A 23,610-nucleotide genomic window follows, 5' to 3' on the forward strand; every position below is an offset into this window, starting at 1 on the left:
TTTTTCCTTAATTGAGATTTAATTCACGTGACATAAAATTCACCTTCTGAAAGTACATAATTCAGTGGTTTTTTGGTGTATTCACAAGGTTGTGCAACCATCACCACTGTCAGAACATTTTCCTCACCCCAAAAAATAACCCTCTACCCATCAGCAGTCGCTCCCCATTCCTCCCTCCCCACCAGCACCACTGGCAACCACTAACCTACCTCCTGTGTCCGCGGGTTTGCCTGTTCCGAACATTTCATATAAATAGAATCATACCACATGTGGCCTTTTGTGTCTGGCTTCATTCACTTAGCATCATGTTTTCAAAGTTCCTCCATGATGTATCATATGTCAGTACTTCATTCCTTTTCACACCTGAAAAATATTTTATTGAATGGACAGACCCCCCCCCCCATTCAACAGTTGATGGACATTTGGGGTATTTTCACTTTTGGGTTATCAATAATGCTGCTCTGAACACTTGTATGCAGGCTTTTTTTTTTTCAATAAATTTATTTATTTTATTTATTTATTTTTGGCTGTGTTGGGTCTTCCTTGCTGTCTGTGGGCTTTCTCTAGTTGTGGCGAGCGGGGGCTTCTCTTCGTTGTGGTGGGCGGACTTCTCACTGCAGTGGCTTCTCTTGTTGTGGAGCACAGGCTCTAGGCGCTCGGGCTTCAGTAGTTGTGGCGCGTGGGCTCAGTAGTTGTGGTGCACGGGCTTAGTTGCTCCACGGCATGTGGGATCTTCCCAGACCAGGGCTCGAACCCGTGTCCCCTGCATTGGCAGGCGGATTCTTAACCACTGCGCCACCAGGGAAGTCCTGTATACAGGCTTTTATGTGGACATATATTTTAAGTTCTCTTGAGTGCGTACGTGGGAGTGGAACTGCTGGGTCATAAGTTAACCATTTAACTTTCTGAGGAACTTCCAAACTGTTTTCCACAGTGACTGCATCATTTTGCATTCCCACCAGCAAAGTGCAAACAAAGGTCCCAATTTCTCCACATCCTCGCCAACATTTATTATTTTCCATTTTGTGTTTTTCCATAACCATACTAGTAAGTGTGAGGTGATACTTCACTGTGATTTTGATTTGTATTTCCATAATGACTAATGATGTTGAGCACCTTTTCATATGCTTATTGGCTGTTTTTATGTATTCTTTAGAGAACTGTCTCTTCTGATCCTTTGCCAACTTTTTAATTGGGTCATTTATCTTTTCATTATTGAGTTATAATAGTTCTTTATATATTCTGGATACTAGTTTCTTATCAAATACTTGATTTCCAAATATTAGCTCTTAATTTACAGTGTCCTTAGAAGCACAAGTTTTTTGGTTTTTTTTTAAACATTTATTTATCCACTTATTTAATTTTTGGCTGCATTGGGTCTTTGCCGTTGCACGCGGGTTTTCTCTAGTTGCTGAGAGCAGGGGCTACTCTGTTGCAGTGCGCGGGCTTCTCATTGTGGTGGCTTGTCTTGTTGGGGAGCACGAGCTCTAGGCGCAAGGGCTTCGGTAGCTGTGGCTCACGGGCTCTAGAGCACAGGCTCAGTAGTTGTGGCGCACGGGCTTAATTGCTCCGTGGCATGTGGGATCTTCCCAGACCAGGGCTCGAACCCGCGGCTCCTGCATTGGCAGGTGGATTCTTAACCACTGTGCCACCAGGGAAGTCCCAGCACAAGTTTTTAATTTTGATGAAATCCAGTTTTCTTTTGTTTGTTTTTCGTTGCTTGGTGTCATATCTAAGAAACCATTGCCTAATTCAAGGTCATGAATATTTACACCTGTTTTTTCTTCTAAGAGTTTTATTCTTTTAGCCCTTACATTTAGGTCTCTGATCCACTTTGAGTTAATTTTTGTATATATGTGAGGGAGGATTCAACTTCATTCTTTTGCATGTGAATATCTAGTTGTCCCAGCGCCAATTTTTGAAGACTGTTGTTGAATTTTCTTGACACTCTTGTTGAAAGTCAATTGACCATATATTTAAGGGTTTATTAAATATACTACATAGTCTTGATTACTGTAGCTTTGTAGTAAGTTTTGACACTGGAAAGTGTGAGTCCTCCAACGTTGTTCTTCTCAAGATTATTTTGGCTGTTCTAGGTCCCTTGCATTTCCAAGTGAATTTTAGGATCAACTTGCTAATTTCTGTAAAAAAAGGCAGCTAGGATTTTGGTAGAGATTTTGCACTGAATCTATAGATCAATTTGGGGAGTGTTGCCATCTTAAAATATCAAGTCTTCCTATCCATGCACATAGACGTCTTTCCATTCACCAGGTCTTTAGTTTCTTCCAGCAGTGTTTTATAGTTTTCAGTGTACAAGTCTTGCACTTCCTTTTTTTTTAAATTTATTTATTTATTTATTTACTTTTGGCTGCATTGGGTCTTTGTTGCTGCACGCAGGCTTTCTCTAGTCGCGGTGAGCGGGTGGCTCTTCGTTACGGTGCGCGCGGGCTTCTCACTGCAGTGGCTTCTCTTGTTGTGGAGCATGGGCTCTAGGTGCGTGGGCTTCAGTAGTTGTGGCACGTGGGCTCTAGAGCGCAGCCTCAGTAGTTGTGGCACACGGGCTTAGTTGTTCCGTGGCATGTGGGATCTTCCCAGACCAGGGCTCAAACCCGTGTCCCCGACACTGGCAGGCAGATTCTTAACCACTGTGCCACCAGGGAAGCCCCAAGCCTTGCACTTCTTTTGTTAGATTTATTCCTAAGGTTTTGTTTGTTTTGATGCTGTTGAAAATAGCGTTTTCTTCATTTCTTTTTTGGATTGTTCATGGCTGTTTCTGAAGGGAAAGCACACTCCTGTGTGTTTCCTCTAGCTCAGTGCTCACTGCAGCTCTGCTTCACTTCTGATACCGGACATGTAGGGTTTCCACACATCAGGAGGTTCTGCAGCACAAGCTGGTGTCTTACGATTTAACCCAATTCTGACACTGTCTACCTGGAGATAGCATCTGATCCCACAGGTTAAGGGCTCAGTCCCACAAGACTGCCCCCCACCTCCCTACTTCAGACAGGAATCACGAGTCTGGACTGTTACCTGTGCCATAAATCAGAGGGTCCCATGACTGCTTCGTGGAGTGAATTTGCCAGAGCATCTCACATAAGTCAGGAAAACATTTTACTTACTAGATTACCAGTTTATTATAAAAGGGTGTAATTCAAGAACAGCCAGATGGAAGAGGTGTACAAGGCAAGGTGTGTGGGAGCACAGCACTTCCATGGTCTCCCTGGGCACCCCTCTTCCCACTTCTCCATGTGTTCACCAACCCGGAAGCTCTCTGAAGCTGTCCTTTGGGTTTTTATAGAGCCTTCACTACATAGACGTGATTATTTAAATCACTGGCCACTGGTAATTAAACTCAATATCCAGCCCCTCCGCCCTCCCCAGAAAGTGGAGCGAAGGCAGAGGGGATTGAAAGTTCCAATCCTCTAATCAGAGTTAGCTCCCCTGGGAACCAGCCCGCCTCCTTAGGTTATCTACGGGCTTTCCAAAAGTCACTTAAGTAACATAAATTTTGGTGTGGTTGAAAGGAGCTTACTATATGAATAACACTCCTATCTTTATCATTCTTTTCACTTAGGAAATTCCCACAATGGTTAAAGGAGCTCTGTGCTTGAAACAGGATAGAACGAAGACCAGATATATATTTCTTATAATCCATCACAATATTGCACTACTGTATAGAAATACCACAACTGGTTTTTGTTCGTTGATCTTACGTGCTGCAACTTCGCTGAGTTCATTTATTAGTTCTTACTAAAAAAAACAAAATTCAGCCACATAAATTTGAAGATCTAATTATCTTTATTCAGTGATTCATAAATCAGGCAGCATCCCATCTAGCAACTAGAAAGGCGCTCCAAGGGGTTTTACAAAATGGAAGCTTTTTACAAGGAGAAGGGTGGGGCAAGGGAGGAATTAGCAAAAGGAAAAAAAGGATTATTTTTAGGCCAGGACATCTTTTTGTGGAAGGGAATGGCAAGCGCTTTACCAGGCAGAGTGATTCTCGAGGGATCGAAGGTGTAGGGCAGGAGACAGTTTACCTCATAGGTGCTGAGCAGAAAATTCCAGACTGGTTGATTAAGATTACATTTCTGGGGAAGGTGGAAAGTGCAGTTAAATCAGATATTAAGTCTAGGTTTAGTATCATGGGCTTTAACATGATACCGTTTTGGGCCTGTGGTTTTCTTTTTAACATTCTCTTTTTTTTTTTTCTTTTTTTGTGGATTCTGGAGCATTTTTGTTATATAGAATTATTTCACCCGCGAGTAAGGATAATCTTACTTCTTCCTTTCCGATTTGGATTTCTTTTTCTTGCCTAATTGCTCTGGCTAGAAATTCTAGTACAGCCCTTGTGAAAGTGAGCATCCTTGTCTGATTCCTGATCTTAGGGGGAAATCTTTCAGTCTTTCACCATTGAGTAGCTGTGGGTTTTCCATAAATGCCCTTCATTTTAAGGAAGTTCCCTTCTATTCTGAGTTTGTTGAGTATTTTTATCATGAAAGAATGTTGGGTTTTATCAAATCCTTTTTCTTCCTCTGTTGAGATGACCATGTGGCTTTTGTCATGTTTTCTGTTAATACCGTGTATCACATTGATGGATTTTTGTATGTTGAACCAAGTTTGCATTCCTGGAACAAATTCTAGTTGATTATGGTGTGTAATCCTTTTTATATGTTGCTGGATTTGGTTTGTGAGTTGCTGAAGATTTTTTCATCTGTATTCATAAGGGATATTGGTCTGTAGTTTTCTTTTGATGTCTTTGCTTTGGGTATCAGAATAATACTGGCTTCATAGCATGAGTTGAGGCGTATTCCCTCTTCCATTTTTCTGGAAGTTTGTGAAGGATTGTTGTTAATTCTCTTTTGAAAATTTGAGAGAATTCACTAGTGAAGCCATCTGGCCCGAGGCTTTTCTTTGTGTGACTTTTTTTAAATTCCTAGTTCAATTTCTTTGCTTGCTATAGATCTGTTCAGATTTTCTATTTCTTCTTGAGTCAGTTTTGGTAAATTTGTCTATTACATCAAGGTTGTCTAACTTGCTGGCATACAGCAGTTCCTAGTATTATTCCTTATAATCCTTTTTACTCCTATGAAATGTTTAGTACTGTTGATTTTGGTAATTTGAGTCTTTTGTTTTGTTTTTTTAGCTCAAGCTTTATCAATTTTGTTGCTCTTAAATCAAAATTTTTTATCTTAGCATTTTACAGTTCTCACTGCCCTGTGACGTATTTACTTCAGTATAATAATGCTGTAGGCTCTTGGATTAGGGAGGCATAGGACTTGAAGCTTTGGCCATGCTCAAATTTAAGAACGCCTCTCAGAACTGTGAAGTAGGCATTTGATGAGATCTGCCACGCGCTGCGCTGTCTCCCTCTGCACAAAGCTGAGCCCAGCACGGGAGCCTCGTCGGCGCCCTGCCCTCGGGACAGCACGTCGTGAGTGCTCAGAGACTTCCTGCAAAGCCATCTGGAGCAGCGCAGCCGGGACCTGGTCTCTGTGCTCCCACTGCAGGTGGCACAGGTTCAGTCCCTGGTCGGGCAACTAAGATCCCACATGCCACACGGTGCGGCAAAAAATAAAAAGAGCAGCTCATGAGACGGCTGTGCTCTTTTTCTTTTCTGTAAGCCGATAAAAGTTTGATTTGGTTACTCGTGAGAACCAAAGAAGGACTCTTTTTCTTCCAAAATCAAGTGTTTCATTCTTTCCTTATCTCAGAAGCACTAGGTGATCATTCCTTGGGGAAAAATCAAAACTATGCACGAAAACCAGAATCCCCCTAATCCTATCAGCCCAGAGATAAGCACTGTTAGCCCCTGGTCTGGGGCATAAGGAGGAGTCACCTTCAGAATACTCTTGTCTGGGTTCTCCTACCCAGACCTCTGGAAAGGCAGCTATTCATTCCCCTTTTATCTGGGCATACTTTGCCCAGAAACAAAGAACATTCACACCCTGGAAGGGTGGTTTCATACCTTGCCAAATGTTGCAGTCACTGGCAGGGTTTGTTTTGTTTTGTTTTGTTTTGTTTTGTGGGGGTTTTTTAACGTCTTTATTGGAGTATAATTGCTTTACAATGGTGTGTTAGTTTCTGCTTTATAACAAAGTGAATCAGCTATACATATACATATATCCCCATATCTCCTCCCTCTTGCGTCTCCCTCCCTCCCACCCTCCCTATCCCACCCCTCTAGGTGGTCACAAAGCACCGAGCTGATCTCCCTGTGCTATGTGGCTGCTTCCCACTAGGTATCTGTATTATATTTGGTTGTGTATATATGCCCATGCCACTCTCTCACTTCGTCCCAGCTTACCCTTCCCCCTCCCCGTGTCCTCCAGTCCATTCTCTACATCTGAGTCTTTATTCCTGTCCTGCCCCTAGGTTCTTCGTAACCTTTTTTTTTTTTAAGATTCCATATATATGTGTTAACATACGGTATTTGTTTTTCTCTTTCTGACTTACTTCACTCTGTATGACAGTCTCTAGGTCCATCCACCTCACTACAAATAACTCAATTTCATTTTTTTTAATGGCTGAGTAATATTCCATCGTACATATGTGCCACATCTTCTTTATCCATTCACCTGTCGATGGACACTTAGGTTGCTTCCATGTCCTGGCTATTGTAAATAGAGCTGCAATGAACATTTTGGTACATGACTCTTTTTGAATTATGGTTTTCTCTGGGTATATGCCCAGTAGTGGGATTGCTGGGTCACATGGTAGTTCTGTTTTTAGTTTTTTGAGGAACCTCCATACTGTTCTCCGTAGTGGCTGTATCAATTTACATTCCCACCAACAGTGCAAGAGGGTTCCCTTTTCTCCACACACTCTCCAGCATTTACTGTTTGTAGATTTTTTGATGATGGCCATTCTGAACCGGCAGGGTTTTTAAAAATACAGATTCCCAGATGTCACCCCAGACCCACTGGACCAGAGTCTGTGGAGGCACACCTCAGGCAGATGTGATGTGGAAACAGCTGGTCAGGTGATTCTGATACACCGCCAGGGAGGAGACCTCTTTGTGTGCACTGTCAGTGGACCGCAGTCCTTGGGGAGGGTGGATGATTCCAGAATAACTCCCAGACGAAGACACCTGGTCCCAGTGTGGCTGAGGGAGCCCAAAGCAGATCTCCACCTGGGGGCATCCCTCACTTCCCTCCCTAAGTCAGAACTGTGGGAGCCCTGTGATTTCCCCCGTCTGGGCCAGCAGAGTGTCGGCGCTGCGTGGTTCTCAACAAGGACTGGGTGATGTTGGCCTGGTGTCACTCCCAGGAAAGTGTGTGAAGCAGGCAGTATGTCGACATCGATACTTGGAGGAGTTCTAAGAGAGATCCAGTGTCTGACCAACATTTAAATATCTCCTTCCCAATCTGCATGTCTTCCACTTTTGAAACAGTCACGGGAGAACCAGCTCAGAAGAAGTTCCCTGTTGTTTTCACAGCGTAAGCGCCAAGGATAACAAGCTCTAGTGATTATCCGGGTTGTTTTGTCTGTTTACCATTTCCAAATGAGCATTCACACCGCGATTTTTTTCTCAGAACATCACACTATTTTCTTTTCTCCTTTTTCCTTTAGAGACATGCATCAAATTCTTGAGGCCTATGAAAATAAGAAACCATTTTACCTGTATACGGGCAGGGGCCCCTCTTCTGAAGCAATGCACGTAGGTCACCTCATCCCGTTTATCTTCACAAAGTAAGTATTGCGTCGTATGACTGTTCTCACTTGTATTAGTGAATCAGAAATGTTAGTCACATTACTGATCGAGTACGGTGTATAAAATTATTTTGTTATTTTGAAATTCTTTTGAACCATGGAGAGACTAAATCAGCAGTATATCTGCCAATCATAGATAATATATGTATTATTTTGCCAAAAAAAAAAAAGAAATGTTAGTCACAAACCTTGTCTAGAACTGACAAGGCAGTACTAGTTCACATCTGCTTGAACAACCAAGGTCTTGGGGAGTTGCTGCCTTTGTGGCTTCTCTTCACCCTGTTCCTGGTGTCACTTTAGCGGGATGTGGGTGGTAGAGAGAGCACTGCTTTGGAGTCAGTGGACCTGCGTCCTCCTCTTCCCCTGTCCATGTGACCATAGAAGAGTTACTTCTCTGGGCCTTAGTTTCCACATCTGCCAGAGGGAGTAATAATACCTACCACCTACAGTTCTCGTAAGGCTTCAAAATAAAGTGTGCAGGGAAACCAGCACAGAGCTGACATGGTAATAAACAGTTGTAGCCCTTATGAACAGGAGTCAAATTCACAGTGTGATCAGAGCGTGTGATTTTGTGGGCAGGGACGTTTTGACATACATTGTTAGCAAGAACCGTGTTTCCAGAGGCACAGGGGCGTTTTTCTGCAGGGAAATGAGATGACGGCCTTCTTACCCCCCTCTCTTAGGTGGCTGCAGGATGTGTTCAACGTGCCCTTGGTCATCCAGATGACGGATGACGAGAAGTACCTGTGGAAGGACCTGACCCTGGACCAGGCCTATGGCTACGCTGTGGAGAACGCCAAGGACATCATCGCCTGCGGCTTTGACATCAAGAAGACTTTCATCTTCTCTGACCTTGACTACATGGGGTAAGGAGAGAACGCCTGGCTGCCTTTTAAATAAGTAGATGCAGATTGTAGACAAGTCATCACGGCCACGGCTGCAGCTGAAACACCTGAAGCATCTCGAGGTCTGGAAGATGTTTTTCTTCGCTTATTAAATGTTATGGTCTGGTTTATTGACAAATACGATTTCCGTCCTCAGCTTGTGACAGATGTGCATCTGTGTCGTAGTTTCTCTCCACAGATGGTCAGTTGTGCCAATTTGGGTGTCTTTCTCAGTGTACCTTTTTCCCTACGGAGAAAAGACTCACTGGTGACACAATTCCCTCACAGTCTAGTTAAACCGGACACTTAATAGTCCAAAAGATTTCCTTCTGGAAGTCCTCAAACTGTAACTTCTGCGGTTTTGAACTTCATTCCAGACGACTGCCAAGAAGTGTGTTAGAAAAGTAAGACTCTGTCCGCCGTCCCAGGAAGAATGCTCTTCAGGTCACCAAATATTGCATGAGCCCCTAAGATGTGGCGCTCCCTGCACGGCTCTGGCCGCCCATGGGGGACAGTGATTGAGGGCCCAACTTGCTGGTGGAGTGTGGCCCCTGTTAGGAGATCCGTTAGCGGCGCAGACAGGGTGTAGCGGAAACACCATAGGGCTGCGTGAGCAGTAAGTGCAGAGGGGCTTCCTGATTAACATTGCCCCAGGAGGGTCCCTTTTGTAACTACTGAAATCTGAGGGGAAGCTTTATAGCCATTGAGAGGAATACACGCCTTGGTATGAAATCTGACCTTTCTAGCAGCCAGTAAATGAATGAATTCTCTAATTTTACCTATTACGTTTTTTTAATCACTCTGTTGTGGGCGCAGAGGCATTGTGGGGTCCATGAAGAAACATGACCTTCCAAGGGAGGAAAATAGACCTGGGTTCGAGTCCCAGGTCTCCTCTGTTCAGGGTCTGTGAGTCAGCAAGTCTGGTCCATGAAATAGGGTTAGATGAGACCTTAGCTGTCACCGTTATTATCATTTTCATGACACTTAGTTTTATTTCTCTCCCCCTATTCCTTAAAAGGACCTGATTCAACTGCTTGAACCCATAGACACACCATGGGTTCTGCTGCTCTTTCTAGGACAAGGCAGTGCTGGCATCACAGTCACTGGCATCCTTTTGTGCAGCCTCTTCCCACCCACCGTGGCCCCTCTCAGCCTCTGGTCCTCCACCAGCCAGCGCTCTTTCTAAAAGGCAGGTGTGGCTCAGTCCCCTGCTCACAGCTTTCCTGGTTCTCCATCATCATCAGGATAAAGTTCTCGCTTTCTCCTTTGCACACCAGCCCCTTGTGATTTGGCCTGTGTTCCTCTCTGGTCACCGCCCCCTGCAGCTATACAGAACAATTTGCTGTTCCACACCCTCGCCTTTGTCCCTGCTCTTCTCTGCCCTGACCCCGGGACTCCCAGCTCCGCGGATTCCTACGCTGCCTTCCAAACACGTGGTCAAGCACCGCCTTCTCCTGGGAGCTGTCCCTCCTGCAGCCAGATTTAGGTACCCCTCTCTGGTCCCCCTGCGCCCCGGGCCCCCGTCTGGTGCAGTGTGAGGGGTTGTCCTCTCGCACTAGACCAGTAAAGCAGCGGTCACGGGGTGCTCGCTGTGGCAGGTGCCCCCCGAGGCCCCGAGAGCACAGCACTGAGCAAAACAAAGTCCCCCGTTGTGGTGCTGATGGGACAGAAACAAACGCCTCTGACGAGTCCGTGAGAATGTCGGGGCGGGGGCGTGAACTTCTGAGCAGTCCGCGTGAGAAGATCACCCTGGCCCACCGTGCTTTCAGCTCGTTCTGAGAGAACGTGGCGTCTGTGGCGACTGGTCTCCACCCTGTCCTTCTGCTACCTGCAGCTTCAATTCTGCCACTTTTGCTCCCTAAGAACTCCCTTTTTCTTTATGAACGTGGGGTAAAGATGAAAGCCCAGACAAAGGGCCTGTCCTAGCTCTTCTTAGGTATTTTATGTTGAACCTAAAGTTAGGAGGGACATTTAAATGTTAAAGTCTGTTTTCAAGTGTCTTTTTCCCTTTAAGAGTTTCTTCTAAACACTCAAAACACTTTTTTTCTTGAAGTTTAACTCAAAATCTAAATCTCTGACTTCATAAAGCTCCTTCCCAAGCCGATCGTCCTTACAAACAAGAAACACAGCAAAGCCTCCTTCACCCACTCGGGGGACTCCATGGGGGAAGGAGTCGGTGCTGGGGCTGAGGCTTCCCGCCACCCTGTCCCCCCACACGTTTGGGCCCAGAGGGGCCTTCCTGACAGGACCCCCGAGGGGTGGAAGGACACTGCTCCGGGACGCTGAAAGCCAGTGGTCCAGACCCAGCTCTGTGCCGGGTTTGGTTTGGTTCCTGTGGGCAAGTCCTTCAGTTCTCTGAGCTCCCGTTTTCCTATGCAGTGGGGGGTTACTACTAGTTAGGGGTGGTCTAGCCGAGGGGTTCAGAGTGCCCTGCCTGGGCTCGCATCCTGACCGCCACTTCCTGTGTGACTCGGGCAGTGAGTGTTGGACAGGTGTTTATTGAGCATCTACTACACGTCAGACTGGTGCTGGGGGTCAGCAGCCAAGACAGTTATCCAGCCGCTCCATCAGGTTCTCTCTAACGGGAGTTAACAGGTAGTAAACCAGGTGAGAATGAGTGTTGTGAGGACAAAGGAAGAACAGAAAGGACAGGGTGGTTAGCTCAGTGGACGGGAGCACCTACGCTGCAGCTTCATGAGGACTGACCACTGAACTGCTGCATGTGGAGCGCTTCCAGCAGAGCCTGGCCCTGGTGAGTGCCCAGTGTCACTCTTGAAAATCTCTTCCAACTTAGAACCCTGTCGTTCATTTGCCTGCCTGTGTGAGGAAATCCAGGCCATGTTCTCCAAGCTATGTGAGTGTGAGGGGCAGGTGTTCTCGGGGGACAAACTGGTACCCAGCCCTCATTTACAGGATGCAGCTGGGTCTGTTCCTGGTTCGCCTTGGGGTGCGTCACGCTGCATCGGCACAGGGGCGAGCCCGGGGGACAGACATCCCTGGGGGGGTGGCGGGGGGTGGCCATGCTCTCGGTGCAGCCAGAGAGCGACCCGGCCTCCAAGAACGGTCAAGGCGGTCTTCTTCAGAAGCGCTGCTTCTGATACTAGGGATGCTGTAGACTTTCCCTCCTTGTGGGGCTTAGAGGCCACCTTACGCAGCACGACCCCAGACACAAGAGGATGGACCTGCCGGCTGATCTGCCCAGGGGACTAGCATTGACGGTCGCCTCAACCCCGGGATGCACGGCGTTCTTGCCCATCCCCCCCCGGCGGCGGACAGCCCTGGTCCTCGCCAGGCGTAGGCAGCACGAGGCCTGCTGCTTTCCCCCAGGAGACCCCTGGCACGGAGGTCGCTCCTGTTGCGGCAGAGTGAACGAGCGGGCATCTCTCCAGGTGGCTATCCCGCTCTGCTCTGTGGTGTGTTCAGTGTACGTCGGGGGGTGTCGGGGGGGTGACCTGTGCTGGGAGCGCCTTGCTTGCTGCCATTGCTCCTGGCGCGTCCTCTCAGCACTGTTCCCACCCTGGCCGGTGCCCCCAGGGCTGAAGTGGAAGCCACCATCCCTCCCCCGCCCTTGCTCCCTGTCTGAGTGGGACTCTGCTCAACTCAAACAGACCCTGCTGCGGTGGCCTTGGCCTTTACCGGCCTCCCTGCCTTGTGGCTGCCCTAGACCCAGGCAGCCGGCATCCCTGCACTTCTGACACTCGCCACGTGCCTGCCCAGAGGCATTCAGTGGCCCTCTGTCAGGGCCAGAAGCCTTACTTAAACTCTTCAAACGCTGTGAGATGTGGTGAGAAAAGCACAGGCCTTGGGGCCAGACGAGCCTAGGTTTGGATCCCAGGTCCTAGATTCACCAGGTCTATGATCATAACCTCTCTGAGCCTCTGTGAAAGTGGAGGCAAAGCTGCCGCCTCACAGGGGAGCGGGGCAGTGGCAGTGTATCTCCCACACTCAGCACAGCTCCTGCCCCCGATAGTAAACGGCAGCTTTCCCGCCTTTTCCCTTTTTATCTTTATGGTGCCTGACACGTAATAGGGCCTGGAGGAAAAGCTACTGAATATGTTAGTCTAAAGATGCAGTGTAAGAAGCCCCTCTGGGTTTTGTCCCTTCAGCCTAGTTCCTTCTAATAGCAGAATGGCTGCCACAGATCCAGGCCTTGTATTCACACCTCTCACTACCTGGGAGAGTTCGCCCTGTCCCGACAGCCTGGCTGCCCCACGGTGGAGGGGACAGTGGTGGCCGGATGCAGGGAGGACCAGCTGCACTGAGACAGACCCTCCTTCCTGGGCCTGTCAGTTGCTATCCGGACACTACATCCAGCAACAAGTTGCAAATACCCTTGAACAATGAGGAGGTTAATCCACGTGTAACCCACATTCGGCCCTCCACAGCCTAGGTTCCCCACATCCGTGGATTCAACAAGCCAAGACCATGTAGCACTGCAGTGTTAACTATTGAAAAGTACCACGTGTAAGTGGACCTGCGTTGTTCCAGGGTCAACGGTAATCTCCCACGAGAAAGCACACAGTCCGTCTCAACAGAAAAGCTGCACTGGGGCCCCCAAACTTAAAGCCCCATATGCTCAGCCAGTGACCCTGGCAGAACTTAAATATCTCACGTTAGCCGCTGAGTTAACCACTGAATCCGGTGTGTTCTTGCCTTAGTTGCTTATCAGCTTCATGTTGATTTCCTTCCACAGGTAGAGGTGTGTTCGCCTCGCCTGCCGCAGGCATCTTTGCGTACAGGGGGAGTCACAGCGCCTTCCTCCCCAGTGTGTTCCGGCCTGTGTCTGGCCTGCCATGTTGTACCATCTGCTGCTTTGCCCTCAGTGGACGCCACCCTCTGGGTCTGGGGTTTGATTCTGACTGTCTTTGCAGGATGAGCCCAGGCTTCTACAAGAACGTGGTGAAGATACAGAAGCACGTCACCTTCAACCAGGTGAAAGGCATCTTTGGCTTCACTGACAGTGACTGCATCGGTAAGGAGACACTGCTGCTGGCGGCCCCCGCCCAGCTGCCCTCAGACAGGAGCCGAGCTCAGCAGGAGGCAGGTTGACACGCTTGGTGCCTGCCCGGGGCTGAGCTCTCTCTGAGATCTTAGCATTTGCAGTTTGTCTCTTTAAATAGGTGGGTTTTCCCTGGAACATCAGGAGCTGGTGTGATGCCTTTGGCCCCTCTTCTGGGCCATGTGGAGCTATCCCTCGGGACACCCTCTGTCCCTCTCCTTAGTTATCCGTTCGTTTTAAGGTTTAGAAGGAAGAGAAGGGTACGGATGACTTCTGTCCTCCACCTGCTCCTGGGACGCCAGTCCGCGTGGGAGGCCTTGGTGGGGGCCCAGGGGCTGCAGGAGGGCCTGCTCTATGGCCGGAACCTGCCGTCTTTGTCTCCCTGGACCTCAGCTTCCCCACCTGCAAAAGGAGGGTCCTGACTGGAGGCCCTGGGAAGGGCACCCTGCCTGCGCTCCTTCGCTCTCCTTCCAGGCTTGTCCCCAGCAGATAGGCCCCCTTTGCCCACGTTTACGCCCCTTTCCCTGTATCTCCCTCCATGCCCCTTTCAGACGCATTAGCTTTCTCTCCTTTGAGACCCTTAGCTCCTTGAGCAGAGAATCAATCCTGAGACTAGTGGCTGGGTCTCCGGACCCCCTCCCCTTTATTTTGGGTGCACGGCCCCAGGCCTAGTAGCTGCCAACCTGGGCAGCTCCCAGGATGTGCCTGCAGGCGCTCTGTGCCGGGTGTGCCTGCTGGGACGGAGCACATTCCAGGGCCCACCGTGAGGGGCCTGTAAGGAAGCGTGCAGAGAGAAATGCGCAGAGGCCTTATTGGGAGGCTTTTCACATAAACAGAACTCTTCGATGTTTCGGTCAGATCATTCCTGACAACTGGGGCATAAACCCGGTGCTTTTGAAAGGGTTTTTTAACCCTGGGAATCCCGGCATGGAGTGGAGAGGTGTCTCCCTGAAGGCTGCCCAGGTGAGTAGGGAGACAGCAGGCGCGACGAGGAGCTGCACACACTTTACTGCGGGGAGGCCTGGGCTCGAGCCCCGGCTCAGCCACTCACTGACTCACACTAGTCCCGGGAAACCACAGAGGCAGTCTGAGCCTAGCGTTCACGTGCATCAAATGGGGACGACAGTGACACCTTCTCCATAGAGTCGTGGGGCGTAGACGAGCCCAGGGAAGGCCCTGAGCCAGAGCCGGGGCTGCTCAGTGCTGTAAAGGGGGTGCTGGTGCCAATGGCAGCTGCCACGTGGACACCCAGAGGCAGAAAGGAACCCAGAAATGAGGTGTGTCTTTCTGCAGAGGGGAGAAAACAGCTGGCGGGAAAGAGCATCACAGAGACAGCATTTCAGGGCTGGAGCCACGTGGGCTATCTGGGAAACGCCTGAGCAGCGCAGAGGGGTAGACTGGCCCAGCTCCACTTACCAAGGGTCACACCGAGATCCATGCCCTTTGACCCCAGGGTTCCGCTTCTGCAGGTCTAAGCAAATAGCAGTAGCAGTGCTAACAACAGCAGCATCCAAAACATTGAGAATGTTTTATGCACCAGGATGTCATAATGTATCATAATTAAAGCTGAGGAACAACCCAGACGCCCAGTGGGTAGAGAACCGCTGACTCTCCAGGGTACGTGTATGGGATAGAGTGTGGGTACAAAGTGGAACCTGTAAAGAACAGACCGGAGGAGAATCACAACTGAAATGCAGTGAAAGGGAGAGAAAATGGGTGCAAAGAGACACAAACTGGGACTATAGGGGTTTTTTTCTTCCTTCTACTCTTCTGTAGTTTTCAGGTTTTCTTTAATGACTGTTACTTTTCCAGTGGGGAGAAAGCCGATTTTTGTTCACCCCTTTTACAGTTCCAGCAGGAAGTGGTCTCGTGTATAAAGATGTTTTGTCCTCCTTTCCAGGGAAAATCAGTTTTCCTGCCATCCAGGCTGCTCCCTCCTTCAGCAACTCATTCCCCCAGATCTTCCGAGACCGGACAGATGTCCAGTGCCTCATCCCATGTGCCATCGACCAGGTCAGGAGGCAGTGCCAGGGTTATGTCATCCTGGGTGTTGCAGGAGGTTCTTTGCCCTCTTTGGTGGGAAAGGAGGGTCTAAAAGGTGTTGCGGGGCGGAGCTGATTCTTTGAACTCACCAGAAGCTTGGGGGTTGCTGTGAGGCCCGCTCAGGGGTTACCCACGGGCTAGCAGCTGGCCCACTTCTCCCACTGACCCCTCCCTCCCCACAGGACCCATACTTCAGGATGACCAGAGACGTGGCCCCCAGGATCGGCTACCCTAAGCCAGCCCTGCTGCACTCGACCTTCTTCCCCGCCCTGCAGGGGGCCCAGACCAAGATGAGCGCCAGCGACCCCAACTCCTCCATCTTCCTCACAGACACGGCCAAGCAGATCAAGACCAAGGTGAGCGGCACCTGGGGCGCGGGCAGCCTCTGCGCAGGACCACCCCACAGGGAGACACACACGCGTGGTGCTGCTCTGTCCTTCGGCCTCCGCTGCCCCGGGGGCCCTGAATTCCAGGGTCCAGGCAGCCTGTCCCTGTTCCCAGATAACAGGGGGATTTTCTTATTTGTGTCTTTTCATGTGGGCAAGGCTTTGGAATTTTTTTCTTTTTTTTTCTTCTCTGATTTCCTCACCAACACTGTTCGGGAAGCAAAATCACGGCAATTTTCTTTAGTTACAGTTAAACAATAGAAAAAATGTAGTGTATTTCTGGGCATCAGCCGTATTCCAGGAGCTGGGCCAGGTGCTTTCTTTATGTTTCTAGGTTTTAATTCTCACTGGGAGATAGTGGTGTGTTCCCTTTAAAGACAAGAAGGATGAGGCCCGGAGAGGATGACCAGTTTGACCAGGTTTCCACCGGAAACCAGGAGATGCCCTCCCGGCCCACGGCCCACGAGCTGCCGTTACCAAGCTGGTAGGGGCTGGTTTTCTCCAGAGCGTTCTCACTGAGACTCAGGACTGATAAGCTCCTTCCATAGTCGGGTCCCGCCTGGGAGTGCTATGCCCGGCCCGGCATGCAGCAGGAGCTCAGTAAATATTTTCCGGGTCACCAGAGAAACTGGAAATCAGAATTAGTTTGAACTTCCTTACTTTTCAGGGCCGCACTTCTGTTGCTCAGGTCTGAACTGCCAGTATGTGTTCAGTCCCCTCTCTGTTCCACAAAGCTGTTGACATTTCATTTGGAACCAAGTGCACGTTTGCGGGCTGGACGATCACAACAGGAGTGACAGAGACTGGATTTGAGGCATGTAGCGCACCCATCTGAGTGACCACCGCGCCCTACCCCTTCTGGAAAGTCCCAGATTCTGGTTGACAGTGGGGAACCCTTGTATCAGAACTGTCTTCCCGGAAGTGGTAGCCGCCAGCTTTCCCAGCCTCGGCCGGGCTTTCCTTTCTCTTTCACTTCTGGCTGGAAATTCCAGAGCACGGAGTGCGTTAGAGAGGAAGGGAAGCTCCTGTTCCCTCTAGCAGAGAAGTCGTTTTGTTTTGTTTTTGGAAGTTGTTTTAAAGAAGTCACTTTGGCTCTGGGACATTTTTCATTCACTCAGGACCAGCAAAGACCCGAGGGCTGGGTGAGCAGTGAGTGGAGGGTCGGGAGCCACCCAGGCTGCCAGGGTCACGAGCACCCTGTGGGGCAGGACAGGGTCAGGCCAGGCCCTTGTTCCCAATCCCCAAGCCCACCTTCAACTCCAGAAGCAGAATCTCCACGCCAGCCAGGAGAGGGGGCATCTGCTCCAGGCCCCTCCCACGAATAACAACAGTGGAGTGCTGGGGACACGGCAGCTTGGCTGCATGATCACCTGCCATGTGCTCACCTGTGCGAGCTCACTGAGTCCTGACAGCCACCACGGGGGCTGTGTCCATTTCATAAGCAAGGACGTAGGGCTCAGAGGGGTCCGGCAGCTTCCCTACTTTCACACAGCTGGGAAGCAGTGGGGCAGGGCCGTAACCCGGGACCCGCACGGCTTGGGCCCTCGGGTGGCCTGGAGGCAGGAGCCCTGGGTTGTCTGGGCCCCACCACTTACCTGCCATTGGTGGGTGACCATGGCTGTCCAGGTGTCACTGTCAAGTGGGAGCAGCTGTACAAAACTGCAGACTCGGGGCAAGGCTTCCATGAGATCACATATAAACTGGTTGCAAACTGTAGAATGCCACCCAAATTTAAGATTTCAGTTCAAATTTGGATCGTTGGACCGCTCCTTTGTCATGCGGGCCAAAACGTGCCTCCCGCCTCCCTGGGACGTCACGCCCGGGGACAGGTCGGAGCTTCCGGTGTCCCTCAGAGGTGCTGGCACTCCCACCAGAAAGTCCAGCTTTCTCTGGCCTCACTCGCCAGCCTCTGCCCCCTGACGTTAGTCTGGGATTCTGGATGATCCGGTTAGGAATCTGCTCTGGAGTCCTGCTGGGAGGCTTACCAAACGTCTCCACTGAGACTGCTGACGCACCCTTTTCCGGAAGAAAATGAGGGTGACATTTGTAAGTGATAGGTTTCTCAAACAGTCGTTGAAAGAACACTGAAGGAACTTTGTCTCCCCTTTTTGGCTTTTCTTCACTTACCTCTTGACCCTGATTTCTCTAAGATTATCTTCAATCCTACAAACCATTTTGTTAGTTTCTGAGTCTTTCTTTCTTCACCTTCTCGAAGTGCCTGTCTTTAGGTGGGCACCGCCTGGGGGCCCTGTCCACCTCGGCGCTCCTCACAGGGTCTGCCCTCCCGGGAGCCCGGTCCTGTGCCTCACGTCCTCCCGTCCACGGTGGGGGGCTGGTGGGGGGGGGGGGTGCTCTGCTCTCCTGTCCTCCACCAAGAGCACGCCCTCCCAGGCAGCAGCCGCCCTTCCCTGGTCGTCCCTTTTGCTCTGAAGATGGCTCATATCTGTCCTCTTACTGAATCCGAGGACACTTTAGGACATTTTCCCCAAATTTCAGCACAGGTGGTGCTTTGGCTTTCCCGATTCTATTCTGTGTCTCTGGGGAGTGGGGGGTTCAGAGCTCATCCCCCCTCCGGTCCCCCCATCTCCGCAGTGAGCCCCGCGGTGGCCCGTCCCGGGCTCGGTGGGAAGGAGCAGTCAGAGGGCTCCCCCCACTGCTCGGGCCAGCTTGCACGCGCAGGGCGGCGGCCCGACGAGCATGTGTGTCCTCTCGCTGGCGCAGGTCAACAAGCACGCGTTCTCCGGAGGCAGAGACACCACGGAGGAGCACCGGCAGTTTGGGGGCAACTGCGACGTGGACGTGTCCTTCATGTACCTGACCTTCTTCCTGGAGGATGACGACAGGCTGGAGCAGATCAGGAAGGTGAGGCGGGGGCCCAGTGCCCACACGGGACCTGGAAGGCCTGGCAGCCACGCTGGGGGCAGCCGGTGTCCCTGGTGCCTGGGGCAGGCGCTCAGCTGAGACCAGATTAGAGTTGAGTAGGTCGGTCGTGTTCTGACCACGTGCCCAGAAACCTGATGAACAGATAGTTCCCAAAAGAGAAAATACAAACCGCTAGTGAGTAGCCACACAGAGAGGTTTAATCCCACTAGTCATCGAGAAATAGAAGTGAAATCAAGACGCCTTCAATGTTGAAACAATTCCACTACCGATTTAGCGGGTTTGTGCCGTATTTGCCCTGATTGTAATCCAGACGCTTTGGGGCTCACCCGGGTGAGTCGAGCGTTCCCTGCGTGCCTCTCAGTGAGCCAGAGGGCCTGAAGAATGTTCATAGCTCCTGCTTCAGGTTTTCCAATTCTTGGCATCTTTTCCAAGAAACTAATCCTGAATAAGAAAGAGCTCTCTATGCAAAGACGGTAAAAATGATAGGAGCAAAAAGTTCAGAAGAGACTCTGTACAACAGAGGAAACCTTAACTGAGCATTGCCAGGAGGGATTATTAGGCAGGTGTGAGGTTTATGATCACACGGGAGAATATGCCAGTGATAGTGATAAAAGGACACCAAATTGGACGTGCAGTGAGATCCACTATGTTTAAATACAACGCACCAGAAAAAATCTAAAAGGAGACATGCCGGGATAGTAGCAGTGGCCCTTAGCCTCTGGGCACTGGCTTTGCAGGGGTTTTTTTTCTTTACTTTGCTGCTGCTTTGTGGTTTCGGTACCTTATTAAGTTTGTTCAGTAAGTACATGTTACCATCACGATCAGAAAATGAAAAAAGATTCCGCAGAGATTTTAGAGAAGCCAGTAAGGCTGAAGGGGGCAGCCACGGGCTCAGGGCTTGGAGTCCCCCGACCCCGCAGGAGGGTGGGCGAGGTGGGGGGGCGGACCCCGTTGTTCCCCTCGCTGTGCCAGCCTGAGTCGCGGCTGCTCACCAGGGCCCAGAGTCATTTTAAGAAAGGCGTGGTTTAAGGTTCTCATTTTTCTATGCTGCCCGTGTGCCAGGCTCTGCATGGGTGGTGCCCGGGCAAGGGAGGTACCCAGGGCGTGCGCAGCCGTTTCTCACATGGCCTGTCTCCTCCCGGGCAGGATTATACCAGCGGGGCCATGCTCACCGGCGAGCTCAAGAAGGAGCTCATAGAAGTTCTGCAGCCCTTGATCGCTGAGCACCAGGCCCGGCGCAAGGAGGTCACAGACGAGATAGTGAAAGAGTTCATGACTCCCCGGAAGCTGTCCTACGACTTTGAGTAACGCTCACTTTCTATACATTTACTGAGATGTAATTTACCAAGAATCCCAGCCCAGTCGAATCACCACTTCCCTTAGGCTCTGTCACACGATAATTACTGGCCTGGCGTCTATAAGCCCTCTGTGTGCATCAATGCCGTTTCTTCTGCTGAATGTCATTCCCTGTCTCCTGTGAGCATAACCCTGTGGGGTGATTGGGTGCCGGGTAACACTGAGTGGTCACACAGACAAGTCCAGCTGGAGTCACTCCCACAAAGCAGCCCCAAGGATGTGCAGCCTTGGGCTGGATGTCCACTGGCCAGCCTGTTCTGGTCCACAGGACAGCTCCTGTTTGAAAGCATCCTACATCCAAACATACTCTTAAACGTGCTCTATCAAAGAATATGTAGTCTGTGTATGCAAACCTGGAATCAAGATGTTATTATCATAAAACCGGAAAGAAGTGCTGGCCAAGAGCTTTGCTAAACATTTAACCAAGAGACCTCTCAGCTTGGAAGCGGCCTTGAACGTTTCTGGATATTGGCCAGAGTGGGCCAGTGTTTACTAAATAGAGTCTTCTGTGGGTGAAACGTCCCAGTTTGCGTGCTAGACTCCAGACCGTGCATGTACTGTACTCCAGAGATCGTGCTGTTTTCCCTGAACGTACTCTTACTTTGTTTGCACCAAGTAATCCTAGACACTCCATCCTGAGAACTGATGGCTGCTTTACTCTGATGGTGCCAGACGCTGAGGGGAGTCTGTTGCCTTTGCAGGTGCATTTGTTTTGACACTTGACTGGCATGGAAGTCTGTCTGCACAGAGCAGTGCCCTGCCTGTGCCCCAGACGGGTGGGCACAGCTAGGCAGCGCGCAGCAGCCCTCGAGGCCCGCGGCTGTGTGTCCATGGGAGGCCCGTTTAACCAAGCGCCCTGTGTAGTTACGGAAAAGCAATGGCCTGTCTCGGGGAAGCCCTGGGTCCAAGAGCCTGCCCTGGCTGGAGGTGCTGGGTCCACTCCTGGGTGCCCCGCTCTGGTCTCACTCGTGACAGATAAACTTCCTTTGGTCCCGCCTGTGTCACTGTGCTCCGTCTGGGGTTTGAGGGGTGAGCAGAGGCCTCGCTCCAGCCCAGGGCCGTGCCGCGCCTGACCCTCTGTGGATGACCTTGCTCCTGCACGGGTCATACCGGGATGCGTGTGGGATGGAAGCGCGGTCCCGGGAGCCCCACGGTATGGAGGTGCAGGCTTCGGGAAGCAGCTGGAAGCGGCGCCTTCCTGGCGCTCGGCGGTCTCCCCGTGCTGGTTTCCACCCTCCCTGGAGGTTCCCAGCAGCTGCTGGAGAATGCAAGCAGATGTCCTTGTTTCGCGGACAGCACGGGGGCATCAGAGCGGCGCCATGCAGCGACAGGGCCCAGGCCAGGGGCCCAGCCAGAATGGAGCCCTGGGCTCACTCTGCCCGCCCACCCTGTACTGCACGTGGGCGAACTGAGGCTCAGGAGAGGAATGTGACTCGTCTGAGGCCACACAGTGAGTTGTGACCAAACGTGCCCATCCTGTTCCGTGTGCTGTCTCCTCACACAGGCTGTTTTACATGTGAGGGCCCTGAGGTTTCCACCTGGGTGGCCGGGTGCCGTGTGTGGCACGAGCTCATCCCGTCTCCTCTCCCGGCCTCAGCTCCCACTGGACCGGATGTGGCCCGTGGAGGTGAGCCCAGAGGATGGTGAGGCTGTGTGGCCTGGGCAGCTGAGACAACCTCTCTCTGCTCCATTGTGTCCACGTCACAGGAGGGACCACAGCAGCGTCCCCGGGGTGACAGAGCTGCCCCTTCACCCAGCCAGAGCCTCCAGAAGGAGTGGGTGTCATCCTGGGGCCACAGAAGGGCGGGGCTGAGGCCCCACACAGGCCAGTGACTTTGGGCGGGACCCCCCGTTCCCCGTAAAACAAGAGCACTGACACCTCATGTTTGGGTCAGCCGGGCCCTGGGCCAGAGGTCAGGTGACTTGCCCAAGGTCACTGCTGGTAAGGGCCACAGACCCTCCCACCCGCCACATTTTGCTGCAAACCAGTAGATTCTTAAAGTTCCCCGAGAGATGCCCTGGGTGAGGATGGGCAGGTGTGCGGCCCGGCGGTGTTTGGGGGCTGAGGTGGGAGGTCGGTCCCCAGCCCCCGTGACTGTTAATGCCCACCCCTCAGACCTTGCTCCGCCTCTGTCCCCGGTCTGGGGGAGCCCAGTGGAGCTGCATCTGAGGGGCACTGAGGAGCCCACTGACGGCAGTGGAGAGCTGGGCCAGGCCCTGCGCAGGCTGCGGCAGTTGCGGCCCGGAGGCCCCATGACCCTCAGTCAGCACAGGCTCTGGGAGCCCCTGGGTGACCACCCTTCATCTCCCGTTTGAAACTTCAGGTGCAGCCCGGACTTGGTTAGGGTGGCCCCGTTCAGTAGGGGAGCCCAGCTCTGGCCCGCTGACACTGGGCCCAGCCCTTCTCTTCCCTGTCCCTTCACATCCGCCCTCCGAAGGGCCCTGCTTCCCAGAGGCTGCAGCCGGAGCGAGGCCCGGGCCTTCCTGCAGAGCCACTTCCCCAGCACAGCAGAGCTGGTGCTCCGTGACCGACGGTCCCCACCCTCCCCATGAGGAAGGAGTAACTCTCCTTCCAGGGCCAAAGCAGGAGGACACACCAGTCATCTTCTTGCCAAAAGTGGACACAGGGTTTGACGAATATTGAAACCTTTTGTTAGGAGACGCCCTTCTCCCAGCACCTGGCCAAAGCATCCCAGCATCTTTAACCGCAAGCCCGATGAACTTCCAGGAATCCATCGCGGGCCTTCGTTCAGTCACTCATGCATTCCACACTCCCTGAGCACCCACTGCGTGCCAGGCCCTGACATCAGGCATGTGCAGCCCGTGCACGGCTTATCGTCTCGGGGCGGCGGGGGGGGCAGGAGGTGGGCAAGTGACCAGACCACAACCAGGCCCCACGGAGCAGAGCAGGAGACACCTCAAAGCAGCTGAGCTTCCTGGGGGAAGTGACGTCTGGGATTAGTGATGCGTGGAGTTAGCCAGGCAGAGCGGAGGGAAGGGCGTCCCTGGCAGGGAGCGCAGGGTGTAAGCAATGCTTGGGTCTGTACGACAGCAGAGGCCAGAGGAGAGGGTCCACCCACGTGTTCTGGGAACAGGAAAGAGTTGTGTTCAGCCAGAACACTGGAGGTGGACCAGTGAACACTGGACTTCAGTGCAAAGTCACGGGCAAGGCTAGTGTCTGAGTGAGGCAGGTGCTGTCTGGCTTTACCAGAGGGCTGCTGTGGTGGGCACCCGGAAGGTTCGTGTTGGACCGTCACCAGAAGCCACGTGATGCCAGAGAGAGGACTGGGGCCTCAGAAGTGCAGGTGTGAGACCCCCATTCTCCCTGCTGGGTGGCCTTGGGTAGGCC

The 23,610-nt window shown here is 51.6% G+C and overlaps 1 protein-coding gene across 2 annotated transcripts in view; it reads left to right on the plus strand.

Annotated features, from left to right (window-relative positions):
- WARS1 (tryptophanyl-tRNA synthetase 1) overlaps nt 1-20,643 on the plus strand; it is a 34,081-nt gene extending 13,438 nt beyond the window's left edge. For both annotated transcript variants that reach the window (XM_065871137.1, XM_065871138.1), the window contains exons 5-11: nt 7,570-7,689; nt 8,394-8,576; nt 13,466-13,566; nt 15,494-15,606; nt 15,819-15,992; nt 18,744-18,884; nt 20,052-20,643. In XM_065871137.1, the coding sequence (XP_065727209.1) occupies nt 7,570-7,689; nt 8,394-8,576; nt 13,466-13,566; nt 15,494-15,606; nt 15,819-15,992; nt 18,744-18,884; nt 20,052-20,213 (994 nt within the window). In that variant the 3' untranslated portion in view covers nt 20,214-20,643. The remainder of the gene's footprint in view (nt 1-7,569; nt 7,690-8,393; nt 8,577-13,465; nt 13,567-15,493; nt 15,607-15,818; nt 15,993-18,743; nt 18,885-20,051) is intronic.
- The last annotated feature ends 2,967 nt before the right edge of the window (nt 20,644-23,610 follow it).

The sequence above is a fragment of the Phocoena phocoena genome, chromosome 2 (genome assembly GCF_963924675.1).
Source record: "Phocoena phocoena chromosome 2, mPhoPho1.1, whole genome shotgun sequence".
In the NCBI taxonomy this organism is placed as follows: Eukaryota; Metazoa; Chordata; class Mammalia; order Artiodactyla; family Phocoenidae; genus Phocoena; species Phocoena phocoena.